Source organism: Balaenoptera borealis, assembly GCF_965194805.1.
Source record: "Balaenoptera borealis genome assembly, chromosome: 6".
NCBI lineage: Eukaryota > Metazoa > Chordata > Mammalia > Artiodactyla > Balaenopteridae > Balaenoptera > Balaenoptera borealis.
Window position 1 is genome coordinate 78,096,552 of NC_138863.1, and position 14,816 is coordinate 78,111,367.

Below are 14,816 nucleotides of genomic sequence, written 5' to 3' on the forward strand. Positions count from 1 at the left end.
TTATTTCTCTTCTTTTTTTTAAATTAATTAATTTATTTATTTTTGGCTGCGTTGCGTCTTCGTTGCTGCGCGCGGGCTTTCTCTAGTTGTGGTGAGCGGGGGCTACTCTTCGTTGCGGTGTGCGGGCTTCTCATTGCGGTGGCTTCTCTTGTTGCGGAGCACGGGCTCTAGGCACGCGGGCTCTAGAGTGCAGGCTCAGTAGTTGTGCCGCACGGGCTTCGTTGCTCCGCGGCATGTGGGAACTTCCCAGACCAGGGCTCGAACCCGTGTCCACTGCATTGGCAGGCGGATTCTTAACCACTGTGCCACCAGGGAAGCCCCAAAGGTTTTCTTTCTTAACTCCCCTACTGAATTATTGATCCAAATTGTGATTTCATGAAATGTCTCATCTAATATTTACTACATATCAATAAAGATTATTATTTTCTTCCCTTGAGGAGTTTATGTTCCCAGGGAAGTACAACTAATTGATAGCCATAGTAAACATGGTCTTCTCAAATTTTTTTCCCACTTCTACTAATTAGTTTAAAAAAATGCCCCTGTATTTTAGTCTGCAAAGGAGAGCAAATGACTTTTAACAAACCAGTTAGACCTGATTATTTTATTCTCTTCATGCCTGATATTCAAGGAGTTAGAAACAGGGAATATTTTAAATAATAATCCTAATCTTAAAAAGAAAAAGTAAAGAGAAAAGTCTCTTCATTTTATGTCTCAATTATCTTGCCTTTCTTTAGTTTCTAATTAGTTAAGCAGACCCCTGTTAATAAATTATCTTAGAACCTAGCCATCATTTGTATTAGATTTCCCTTAAAAGATATATATAATGATTGGTCTTTAAAATATATTTAAAACATTGAAAATTCCAAAGAAATATTCCAATAGAAAGAGAATAGAAATATTCCAACAGAATAGAAAATGTTCCAACAAAATGTTAAATAAAAAATGGATTACAAACATGTATATTGTGATCCCAGTTTTAATTTTTAAAAATATGCTAAGAATGGAAAGATATACATTAAAATGTTGTGGCACTTTCTCTAATTATGGGTTTTTCCATTGTTTTTCTTTTTGTTTTTTGAATTTTCAACAAAGAACTTATATTACTTTTATATAATCAAAGAAAATATTTATATTAACATCACTTTATTTTAGATAACAAAAGAATACATAACCTATTATAAAGATATTTTTATAAATGTATGATATTGCAAAATAATAAAATATATCAATCTGATTTCTAAGAAAATAAAGTCTGAAGATTTCAACTTTCTCAAAAGGTAGAGAAATTGTTTCCCTGTACAAGCACTCACTCTACTGGTGACAGAGAGAATGTACTTATATTCTGCCATTTCTGAAGTAATTGCATTATTTTCTACAAACACTAGAAGGCAGGGTTTTCACTGTAAAACAATTGTACCAATTATCACTATTATATGCCTTTCTGGGTCTGTGGTTTCTGCTAATATGTGATCAACTATCACTGTATTTATTATATGTCTTTTTTAGACTGTACTTCTATTAAGCATATGATCATTTTAAATTACAGTCTGACTCCCATGAGATATTTAATAGCTGATTTATCATATATAAAATTAACTTATCTCTACTTACATACTGAAAGGAATTCAAATATATATGTACACACAATGTACATATTTCAAAACTGCATTTTTTGGATTGTATTAACAAATATGTAAGTCTCTGATCTGACGCCATCTCATATTCAATTTGAATGACTAATAAAGACGTTGAAAACTGAGGCCCATCTGGTTCTAGTCTAATAAAAAACGCAAAGATAATTTTTAAGAAATTAGTTAAATACCCTCAGAATTCCAGATCCTTAAGAGAACAGAAATGCTTTTCTCTAACTCCAAAAGCTTCTAACATATGAGTCTTAGGAATTCTGGTAGTAGTGGAAGAGAAGCTGAGAGGGAAAATGACATTCCAGGAAGAGAGAACAGCAAGAGTAAAGCCATGGCATCTCAAAAGTTCGTAGCTTATTTGGGGGATGTCAGAATAATCTGATATGTCGCTACAGGAGAGGGTACATTGGAGAAATAGCTGAAGATAAAGTTGGAAAAGTAGAGTAAGGTCACTTGGGGAAGGACTGTTAGGCTATACTTGGGAGTCAGACTTTATTTTGAAGGCAATGGGAAAGCTGCTGAAGACTTTTAAACCAGGGAGAGCTGTGACTAAGATCTGTTTTTAGAAAGGTTATAATATACAGGACAAATGAGAAGAGTGAAAGCTTGTAGTAGGGGACTTCAAGGAGTGAAGTACCCTAGCCAAGATCTTAAATAGAGCAAAAACACTGTGGGTGCTAAGACAAAGTATTCCAATAACACCTCAAAAGGCAAGAAGGACTAGACTTGGCGAAGGGCTATAAATACAGTGAAAAAGGGTTTCAAGCCTTGATAAGTGAGTGGATACTTATGTCTTTAAGACAAACTGAAGCTTTAACAATTCTAAGTGCCAGGTGCTTTCTGAACCCAGGTTGCAAAATCTACTTAATACCTGGAAATGTACGACTAGAATTCAGGGGAGAAGTGAGACATAAATAAGTAAAAGAAAAAAAAATAAAATTAAGGTTTTTTGTGACTTATGAAAGTAGTCTCATTATGTCATCTATATTAGACTCATACCCCCTATTAAAGTAACTAATTGATGTCAATGAGCAGCAATAGAATATAAATTTGAACTGAGAGCAAAATTAACTTAGCAAAATTAACTTTCCAACTGAATGGTACCCATGTAAACTATGGGATGGTACTGCACCGTTAGGTATAATTTAGTCAATTTAGATTATTAACTAATCATTATCCACTCAAAATACACATAAAAAAGGTATTGGCAAGTATGTGATTTATGTTACATTTACAGATAGGGATTTATTAAGATGTTTAAAATACACTTATGCATTTCATTTGAAGTGATTACACTTATTTACAGAGTCCCTCAAATAGATTTTATCTCCACGAGTTGTCCATGGGGTGGGCTGGAACTGGTAGTAACAACAACAGTAACAACTATAATACTCTTGATAACATACATATCATTAACAGAATTTATTTTCTACTCTTCATTCTCTCCCCCCACTCCTTCCACCCTTAGTTTGTAGAATAAACTAGAGGCCTTAGATGCTTTTATTTGGCAATTTATAAAACCTGAGTCTTCCCAATATAAATAAACTAGATTAGAATGCTGATTACTGAATTTTATGAAACTCTTTGAAACAGAAAATATAGACCAAAGAAATTTAATGTTTCACTATGAAACGCATCTAATCTGGTCTAGACATAGAAACTGGGTGCCATAAATGCTTGCTAATTATTACACAAAGTTTAAATCTGAGGAAAATTTCAATCCAATTATTAAGCTGTTGTAAGTCTGACTATCTATGCATGAATCTTATAAAACTTTCATACTGCTAACATTAATTAGGCCTTCATATACTGTTTTAAATGAAATTCCATCCCAAAAGGACAAATAGCCATCAAAGTTTCTTACTTATTAGATTATTTCTTGAATTAATTTTTTTAGACCACCACTGAATTATCTACATACAGAGTTTAAAATATTCTTCTCCACTTATCTAAAGGCTGAGCCAAGCTGAAAACTTTGAGTCATTTGTATTTTATAGATTAAAGACTGGGGCCTCAACATATTATCTCACAAGCAAGCAGCCTCTTGCTTCTATTTTAGTAGGTTTCAGCAGAATGGGTTGGGAAAAAAAAAAAGAAGAAACAGGAATACTTACTTAAACCTGGCAGGTGAAAGAGGAGTAGGAGGAAACATTCCTGGTTCAAAAGAATCAAAATAAGTCACTGTCCAAGAAAAGCTGCAGCAGGAAAATCCGGCAGTTAGGGATATTATAAGTAGAGTCCAGAATCCTTAATGGGACAAGAAAGGGGAAAACTTTAATTATTAACACCAAAGCAATTTAAATTAACCCAGTAGATCATGTTCAGAAGATCACACGTATTTCTGATCTTCTAAATTATATGTAAGTGATAGAATCCGGCAGTTAGGGATATTATAAGTAGAGTCCAGAATCCTTAATGGGAAAAGAAAGGGGAAAACTTTAATTATTAACACCAAAGCAATTTAAATTAACCCAGTAGATCATGTTCAGAAGATCACACGTATTTCTGATCTTCTAAATTATATGTAAGTGATAGAATCCGGCAGTTAGGGATATTATAAGTAGAGTCCAGAATCCTTAATGGGAAAAGAAAGGGGAAAACTTGAATTATTAACACCAAAGCAATTTAAATTAATCCAGTAGATCATGTTCAGAAGATCACATGTATTTCTGATCTTCTAAATTATATGTAAGTGATAAAAGAGATATGAGCTTAATAGAAGCTCTCCCATGTGGAAGTGTAAAATATTAAAGCACAACTAGAAGTCATATCATTGAATATTTTAATTCAATTATAATTTACTATGTGGAAAAGAGTACAAATTCAACTTAAAAATGTAACTTTTAGCTTCAGTTTTATAAAATTCAACTGTAGAAAAAATGGCAAAACACTTCACTGTTAAAATGTCTTGACCTTTTTCATTTAACTTTGTGATCATAGCTTGCTGCCTTTTATTACTTAGTACTAAGCAATCCCTTTCCATACCATGCACTTTTGACATATGAATCAATTTTAGAGTGTCTACTCTTTACAGCTTTCCTATAAACATTACAAACCAATTCTGATTATTTAACCTTGCTCAGTATATGAACAAAAGTTAATGTCCAATTTATAAATGAGTTGGGATCCTAGATTTTATTTTCAGTCACACTGGAGCTGCATTTTGTAAGGGATATCAAGTCAGAAGCACAGTACTACAGGAGCTGCGAGAGAAAAGGGTTGGAATAATGTGGGGAATAAACAAAGTGACAATAGAGGGAACAATTTAATTTGAAGGATTTTAGATACACACTCAAACTGCCTCCTTAAGACAGTTTACTAAGCCACTACTACTGATAAGTGTGTGTGTCCCAGGCCTCAGTAGTACACAGAGGAAGGAAGGTTGAGAAGACTACAGTAGAGAATGGCTTACGAATTACCAGATTTCCTGGCTGCACAAAATGCACAACCAAAGATAGCTTTATTTTAGGAAGAAGCAGGAAAGAAATATGTGCAATGGACCGTCTAAGCCATTTGAAGCTCAGTAACAGACTGAGCTGCTAAAAGATAAACTCAGAGGAATGAAGTATTAAAAAACAAAACCAAACAAAAAACTATAGCAAAGTATTTCTGAAAGATGAACCTAAATTTCTCTCCTGATAGTCCCCCTTCCCTTACCCCCTTTTAAAAAGATAATGGACTTTGTGTTCACTGCCCCAGAAGAAGGATGTGGCAAAGAAAGGAGAAGCAGCCCAGTACCTCTTTGGTTTTTATGTTGCAAAATAATTAAGGGAACTAGTAGGATAGATAGAAGCAGGAGGAGGGTAGATAAAGAGAAAACGTCCTAAATAGATAGCAAGGATCATCAATTGACTGCGGTGTAGAAAAAACGTTTGTGTAGAACAGGGAGAGAAAGTGAGGGTTTTATCTACAGGTGAGAAAGCTTCCCCATTTTGAAGAGTGTTGTGTGTGTGTTTGCACTTGTGTGTGTATATGGGGAGTCCGTAGTGCTGCTGGGGCTTCCTGGTGGAGCCATCAAGCCACACAACACCAGAGAGGAACTGGAGTGCTGTACAGTATCCTGGCAGATGGACCCAGAGCCAAGCTTGCAGATGCCTCTAAGATGGGGCATAGAAACAGCAGATGGTCATGTGCCTGGAAGGTGCTACACTTGAAAGGCCATCCTGACCAGAATGCAAAATGTTTCAGCAGTAACTCATTTGAGCAAATGTCTTGAGGACTAGATTGCACTCCTATCCCAATATCCTTGCACAGACTCTAGAACCTTGACCAACCTGTGACTGAGTAGAGAGAACCTTAGTAAAGACTGAGGTGCAACCTTCCTGCCAACCCAGAGACTATATGTTTGGGGACTGCTGTGGAATGATGGAAACTTCTCAGTATCTAAAAAAGTGAGAAAGACACAAAATATCCCAAAATAACAAAATGTGAGGCTCCCTAAAGCGCATCAAGCTTTTTCACATAGGTGCTTTAACAGAACACCTGCCAAATTTAGTACAAAAATATTCTTGAGTTTTCAGAAATGACTACTATTCCATGATCTAAGTGCTTGCCTTACTTTGGACATTTTAGTTATTTTATATTCATTTTGAATTAATCAACAGTTACATCCCTGATAAAACTCAGGTCACAAGGACAGGGCTAAAAAAGTACATTGCAATATTGTGGTCTAGAAGTGCTTATGCTTCTGAAATTACTCAATTCATGTATGAACAAGCAGAAGAGCCACAGAAGTTGGCAATTTGCAACTAAATTTTAACGAGGCCCTACCTTCAGAATCCTGAAGCTAAAAATTTGATAACTTATGTTTTGTAAACCCATTTTACCAAGAGTTAACATAATTTTTAAAAGGTACCTAAAAATGAAGCTAGTCTTCCTTCCCCAATTTACCAACTCCATTCCTGAAAGCAATCATTTAAGAGTTTATTGTTCATCTTTTGTAAATTTATAGGTAATGTAGATAGTCATGTACAAGAATGGGGCCAGTTATATACAAGAAATGTATACTATGTTTATTTTATGCAAATGAGATTCTCAGCAGAAAAATCGTCCTGAACTTTTTCACACAATTTTGGAGACCTTTCATATCACTACACATAGCCACAATTCCATTGCATATTTTTAAATTAATTAATTAATTAATTATGGCTGTGTTGGGTCTTTGTTGCTGCGTGCAGGTTTTCTCTAGTTGCGGCGAGCAGGGGCTGCTCTTCATTGCAGTGCACAGGCTTCTCATTGCGGTGGCTTCTCTTTGTTGTGGAGCACAGGATCTAGGCACGCGGGCTTCAGTAGTTGTGGCACGGGGGCTCCGTAGTTGTGGTTCGTGGGCTCTAGAGTGCAGGCTCAGTAGTTGTGGCGCACAGGCTTAGTTGCTCCGCGGCATGTGGGATCTTCCTGGACCAGGGCTCGAACCCCTGTCCCCTGCATTGGCAGGCAGATTCTTAACCACTGCGCCGCCAGGGAAGTCCCCTAGCATTTATTCTTGTTGGCTAAGAAGACAATGAACGTGGAGCAGTCCTAGACACAACCTAGGTTAGAACCGAGTGCAGACAAGCCCAGCAAGAGGTACAGTCCTCACTGCTCTAAAGAGCTGTGTTTTGCACCAGGTGCTTCTCACACTGCTCTATGCCTCAGTTGAGGTGAACTGATGTAGCCTTGGACTGGAGAGCAGCCTGTTCAGTAAGCTGTGACTTATGCTTAAAAAACCTGTTAGCAAAACTAGCTGTGCTAATCCAGATTCTTCTTTCAGGAACAAGAACAAGATAGTAGCTGCTAGAGCTGAGCAGAAATGTCTTGAGGCAGACCTGGGGCTGCGGTGTCTGCTTGGGACCATAGGTACCCTGAGGCTAGGAGGATGCCGGGTGATAAGAGAGCGAGGAACCTGACATGGATGGATGGTTGGTCAAAACACACAAAGGACCTGCCAAAGGTAGATCCTAGCAGGAGCAGTCCTCGCACCCCTGGCCTCTGCAGCGTCCTCCAGCGTCGTGCCCATCCCGGGGACCTTCTCCTGGCCACTGGCCACTGGCCACCCGCGGCAAGCCTCGTCGGGGCATGCTGCGTAGAGACGTGTCCTCCGACGTGCAGCGCAAGGCGCTGGATAAGATGTTCCAGAAGCAGAAGTACATCAACAAGCCTGACCGCAAGAAGCTGGCGGCCAAGCTGGGCTTGAAAGACTCACGGGTGAGGGCAGTCTCCCCAAAGCCCCTCCCCCCACGCATCGTACAGATGGGAAGGTTCTCTGAAACCGCTTAGGTCCCACTGAACAGACGGGGTGGGGTAAGGTCTAGAGAGGGAGTAAGTGCACGAGCCAGCTTCGTGGAGGCTTCTCGCTATCTATTTTCCCTTATTTTTAATCATTTAATGAACAATTTACAAAAGAATAAAAAGCCTGAAAAAAACTGTTAGAAATTTTAATAGATATAGTAAACTCAAATTTTTATTCTGAGTTTCCCTGATTTAAAAACAAACAAACACACTATAAATGGGCATTTCCTCTAAGTGCAAATAACTGCTTACTAACTTCATGCATGTATCTGGAACATAACCATCCTGTAAATACTGATTTTAGACTTCAGATACATCTCTAATTGGTTATAGCTTATTATTACTTTTGCTTTTTCTTTATGCACTTGCATCATCAAAACACAATGCTTGAAGGAATTTTTAAAATCTTTCATGGCTTACAAGACATGGAAGACAACCATCTTTGCTCCATAATTTGTAAAACATTTTCACTTTTAGATTTATTAACAATTTGAATGCTCAATCCAATGATTTTTTTTCCATTCCTTTCCAGTCACCTGCCATTAGCATTTCTCCACTTACAAACAGTATCAAATAAATTAGCGTGCACAGATTCATAAAAGATAAAGACTGTTATACATTCTTTTAGCAAAAGGGGATGGTTCGTGTTTTTGTCTGAAGTCCTTTCTGTTGAATGACTAACTGGATGAGAATACTATAGTTTTCTGAAAAGAATCAGATAGAAAATTATCTTCAGCTTCGCCTGCCATCAGGTTTCTTTCACAACTACTCAACTCTGCTGTTGTAGCATGAAAGCAGCCATAGTCAGTATATAAAACAAGAGGCAAGGCTATGCTACGATAAAACTTAATGTACAAAAACAGGTAGCAGATCAGACTTGGCCCAGGGGCCACAGTTTGCTGACCTCTGCTCTGGAGGATTCCATCATGTTATTCTTTTTAGCATAGTTGAGAATAATTGATGAGTAATATTAAATGATTCCTAAAATAATGAAATAGCAAAATGTTTCCAGATACAGGAAAATAAGTTCATTAAAATCTTATAATATATCTTAGGTTTATAAAAGGGGCCAATACACCAATATGGTAATTTCAAGATCAAATATGCTTTATTCTATAGAAAAAAATATAACTCAATTTTCTCTTTATTCTCTGGAAGGTCCCCTAAGAAAGAGTAAATGATATGAAATAACAATTCTTACAAATAGAACTGCTCAAGAAAATTTAAAAATGAAGACTGGGTCCAATGGACCCTGATGGCATACTGAGCATGCAGCCCATTAAGTGACTTTAACTTTGATTCAGGAGATAAGGATAGGGTCTGAAATTTTATAAATGCAAAAAAAGAAAATCTTCAGGGTTTTTTTTGTTTGTTTGTTGTTGTTGATACACCTGGGGGATGGGAACTACTGGACCAGTAGTTCTTGTAAACTAGGAGCATCAGCATAACCTAGAAACTTATTAGGAATGCAAATTTCTGGGCTCTACCCCATACCTACTGAATCAGAAACTCTGGACCCGGTGAAGCCCAGTAAAATGAGTTTTAACAAGTTTTCCAGGTGATTCTGATGCTAGCTAAAGTCTGGCTTTGTTAGCCTCAGAAACATCCCTCCTGATCACCAAAGTTGGGCCAGGCAGTATCATACTAACAATAACAAACCAATTTCTTGAGATTTAGAGGTCCTAATGTCTGGTTCGCATTACTGCTTTTACGTGTCAAGAGGAGATTTGCAATGATTTCATGACTAATAATTTAGCTGCACACTGATAATTCTTGCTAATAACCTGTACTGCTTTTGCCTTGCTACCATGCCTAAACTATCTCATGGTTTAGAAGGGAATATTTTATACTGATGGATGCAGGATAGTTGGGAATACCAGGTGAAACAACACGTTTTTGGCATACTGTAAAAGTTCAGCAGTGTTGTTAATTGTTGAACGTGTCATCCGCACTTCCATAAACTTGTGCTTTCTTTTTAAACAAAGTTTTTCTCATTGGGAGTTACGGTCATTCATTATAAACAACAGAGATTAAAAAAAAAATAACTATAATTCCAAAACCCATTTTGGTTGTATCCTTCTAGTCTTTTGGGGCTTTTGTTTTTCTCTTCTTTTTTGCCTTGGTTCTTTTACTGATATGAGTAAGCAATATACACAATTTTACAAAGACTGTGCTGCAGAATAGGATAACATATTTGTAAATTTTTAAATTAAATATTAGAGTTACTCCACCCAGCTACAGATAGCACTGTATCATTTCCTTAATAGACTGCGGGCTCAAATTACAAGGTTCGTACATTCCCTAAAAAGCTCAAGTTCATGGTTTCAATCATCTTTCACTGCAAGGAAGAAACTGAGTGAGTTGCTCCCAACTTGTGCCTTTCTAAGAGAACAGGTCATTTCGCAACACACCCTTTCTCTTGGAAATTTTTACCATATTTCTAATGTTCTGTATCATGAAATTATGATGGTAAAGTCTCACTTATCACTCTGCAGAAGAAAAGTAATAAATCATCAACTCTTTAAATGAGCTGGCTTCATCTTTGATTGAACTCAGTATATGTCAGTCATCTCTTCTCTGTAAATGTGTAGAAGCCTGGAAACATCTCAGGCATAAAACAGGCAGTAAATGCGCAGCTAAAAAATGAGAATAGCCCTTGACACTGCAAGATGCTAGGAATCTACTCCTAGCCACAAAAGGGACTTAAAGGTAACTATTAACCAGTAGGTGTCAAGAAATGACAGGCACCAAAGATCAAGTTTAAAAGCTTTTTAGACATTGAAAAAACTCCATCAAATCTGATTACAATTTCTGTATGACGCTATTTACAATGTTTATAAAAGTACTAGGCCTACATTTAACTTGATAACAATATCTTAGATTAAGTACTTTCTGCTAAAGGCAATTCCTTCTATTTTTCTTATGTACTTATTTCAAGTTTGCCTCAAATAAAAGGTCATTTTATCATACTTTATATTGACTAGGAAAAAACGCAAAAATTGGAAATAGGACTGTGTGAAATGTGATAAAATTTGGGAAAATGTGACAGATACAAAAGCCAAGGTGCAAAAAAGAAACAACTCAATGTCGTATATGATTAGTGCAATCCATTTGGCCGGAAAATAACTTCAAGGAGGAATGATAGGAATGTGATTTTAACTAAATAATCAGAAGTTTTATTTTATTAATCTCCATGAAAAACAGGCTTACAATAGTGGATGGTTTGCAGGATAATTATAAAAGGAAAGCTCTAAGAACTCTGCAGTGTGACTCTAATGCCACCCAGGGAAGATTTGGGGAGATGAGTTCCAAAATCAGCTGATAGTATTAATCACACCTCCCTGGCTGGACTACCTCACTAGTGAAGATGAACACTGTGACAGCCTAATCCTGTTAGCCATTAGGATCAATTAACTCCCCAAAGGCACTGATACAATGCTCATCACGAACCCTTTTTTAAAAACTATAAACAGGGCTTTCCATGAATATTTCTTTCAGAGAAACAAGGATGACAAGAGAATAGCAGTGTCTCAGCTCCTTAGTTTCTTAACAGGCATTTAGGCTTATATATTGTTAGCCTGTTAGCTTATATACTGTTAGCCTGTTAGCCTGTTAGTCCTTAGTCAACTCTCAAGAACTTTTAAGTAGTTTTGAATACATTTTTAAAAACTGCGATTCTGGCCCTGCAAAAGTATTTCTCAAACTGTGGTTTATCAGAACTTGTAAAAAAATGAGGATTCTTAGGTCCTACCCTGGGGCTGAAACAAAGTCTAGAGATGATTTTTAAAAGAAAGTCTGGTGATTCTTACACATACCAAAATGAGAATCACCGCTATAATCTGCTTTTACTGAGCTATGCCAACCTTGGACTAGGATTAAACTGCAATAAAAAATATTTGTCATGTGCAAAATTTTTATCAGTCTGTCTAGAAAGAAAACTGTTTCATGGAGAGTAGTTACTGGGCTCACATTATTTGTTTCTAAAAACCAACCCACTTTCAAACGAGAATTGAGGCAGTATGCATTAAAATTTAAATATTAGTCACTGAAATATAAAGATAACAACATGTATAGACTACTAATTATGATCAAAAAAAGGTAATACACAATCAACATTACATTTAGCTGTGAGGTTCCTAGTAAACAAGACAAAATAAATACAATGAAATACAACAGTAAAAAAAAAAACAGTATCATCTGATAAAAGGCTGCATTCTGATTTTTCTGAATGGATGACTTCAACAACAATGTTTATTACAGATTCTGGATTCATGTGAAAACTTCTACATCAATTGTAAAAACGTAAGGATACAATTTTATAGGCATTTCCTCAGCTGTAAGTTGGTAATCTTGCCAACTATTAAATAGCAAGTTAGAATTCATGTCTAGTTCTTAAGATTCAGTTTCTACTGCAGCAAGAGTTGACAGATCAATAAATGCTATGAAAAGCCTTAAAATCTTGGTTGTTTTTTAGAGATGAAACAGTTTAACAACACACACTGACAAAATGGGTAACTAAAAAGTACGTGTTTTCTGATGCAAGAAGTTGAGACAAGCATAGACAAGTTTTCATGGGACATCTAGCAAACTAAGTTGTTTGTAATTTGAAGATAAAGGTTCCCCTTCTGCAAAATCAGGTGAACTATACCTTGTATCACCATGAGGACCTTAGCCTTGAGGAGGCAGTTTAAATAGGTTAGGTAAGATTGGAGGAGGGAGTAACATGCGGCTTAGGATCTCAACCATTTCCCACCCCCCCCCACCCCAATTCAGAGTGGTCAGCCAAAGAAATTACAGCAAACAGGAGCAAAATATGCCAGACAGGTCAAGTTCTGAAGTCTTCATAATCATTTCGGCGCAGAGAGAAAAAAAGATAAATAACAACTGAATTTTTCACTACAAACCTGTAAACTGCAGCATTCTACAGACATACTACAGAAACTCAGGTTGACTCTTTCCTAGTCATGATTAACCTGTGTAAATATGCCCAATGCTGTTCATATTTTTTGAAAAACCAAGTTGCTTATAAGGGGATCTGAACTTAAAACTTCTCATGAGGTCGGCTTAAGATGTTATCTTTGTTAAGTTTGTGAGGTAAGGTTTTTTTGTTTGTTTTTAATTCCTGGGAAGAAGTGTAGAGAGACTTTTCCAAAATGTAACTAAGAAACATTAAGTATTCTCTGAGTCTTTGTTACATACAGTTGTATTCAGAATGTATTCCTAGTATGTCTGGTATACACACAGAGATACCCCCATACACATGTAAAAAGAAAATCTAACAAAAGTTACCACACACAAATGCAAATGAAAAAGAGTGAAACAAAATTGCACAGGGAATATATTAAGTATTTAACCAAAATTCTGTATAGTTTAAGCATAATCTAGAAAAACAAAAGTGAGCTCAAAAATCAAATCAAGTGACAATAAAGTCCATACCTAACAGTCCAGTGTGTACATCATCTTCGTTCTTCAAATTTTCAGCATGTAACTCTGTAAGTACAAAAAGGGCTTGGGTTAAAAAGACGATTTTATAATTTGAAGAGTAGCTCAAAGACCAGAAAGGCATTGTGGAGTTGTGGAAAGTGCTCTGGAGCCCGAAACAACTGGGTTCAAATTCTGATTCCATTTACTAGCTAAGTGACCTTCAGGAAGCAAATAAGATGTCTTTATGAGTCAACCGCCATGTATATAAAATGGGAATTTTTATTCCCTGGACATTTTATGTAATGCGAATTACTAGGTTTTGAGTTCAGCTCCTTTCTCCACCCTCCAAAATAAGCACAGCTCAATGTGTTCTGCAATGTACTTCAAGTTAACCAGGTTTTGTGACTTTATGAACAAAGGCAATCTCTCAGAGCAAAAGAGAATTAAACTACCTACAAGACAAAACTCTGAGTTGCTTTGAAAAAATGGGGGAGGGAAGTGATAGAGGAATGAAACATTGGCATCCAAATATTTAACATTGACAATTTACACCCAATATCACTGTATGAAGAGGTAAAACTCTCACATTAACTTGCCAATCTGTCTTGTGCATGAAAATCAAGCATGGTAAAGTGTTAGATGCCATCTACAGCCCACTAGGGGCTTGGAAGCAATGAGGAAAAATAAAAACTGGAATTAAATAGATTTAATTCTACTTAGTGAAGTAAAATACTCGAGTGGCAATGTGTTGGGTGCTTTTCATACAACAGACTAAGGTATTTTTCTTGTTTAGCCAAAGTCACACACCACTGAGAACTGAAACTTAAACTGAGGTCTCTTTCCACTGCAACATAAAATATCCAACCACATAATACATCCATATAAGCACTGGAAAACATTGCAAGGCACATCTCTTTCTATTCCAACCTGGCCAATATCTCAACTTAAGACACGGAAAATAACACCATTAATCAGAGAGAGAACCTACTATCTTGCTCCTACAACAGAACTTCACCACTACACTGGGTTGCAAACCTAATTCAAAACCCAAGAGTGTCTATTTTACCTATGCAAGTAGAAATTTGGGTTCTGCGATGGAAATCTTTGTCCTTCAGCAATTCAACGTGTACAGAGGAATCGGCGGATTGTACATCTTTAACCATTTGTGGATTAAACTCTTTGAACGTGTATAGCCTAATAATTACACTTTGCACCGTCTTCCTTTAATGACGGTTGTTTTGCATTTTGCTTGATTTTGCCAATATTTTACCGCAAGTGTTCACCGACTTTAAGATATTTTTTCAAGACTACCCACTTATCAAAACCCTTTCTTAAAATGGGTCTCCTGATCACGGACCAAGGTCCTCTACCGTTAAGAAAAGAGAAGACAAGGGAGAAGATCAAAGAAAGGTGCGGACGAGGACTCTGGATGAAAGCGGCTACCAGCTTGCCGGCCTTTGATGGAGCGAGGGAGACGAAGGG

General features: G+C 36.7%; 1 protein-coding gene across 9 annotated transcripts in view; it reads right to left on the minus strand.

The window, feature by feature from the left end:
* ARL6IP6 (ARF like GTPase 6 interacting protein 6) overlaps positions 1-14,816 on the minus strand; it is a gene marked incomplete at its 5' end in the record, with an annotated part of 36,355 nt that overhangs the window by 20,729 nt on the left and 810 nt on the right. For 8 of the 9 annotated variants that reach the window (XM_082395791.1, XM_082395794.1, XM_082395792.1 and 5 more), the window contains 2 exons: positions 3,758-3,890; positions 13,347-13,400. In XM_082395791.1, the coding sequence (XP_082251917.1) occupies positions 3,758-3,890; positions 13,347-13,400 (187 nt within the window). Of the gene's footprint in view, positions 1-3,757; positions 3,891-4,141; positions 4,219-13,346; positions 13,401-14,816 lie in introns of those variants that run through there. The other variant, XM_082395795.1, reaches the window with a different exon arrangement.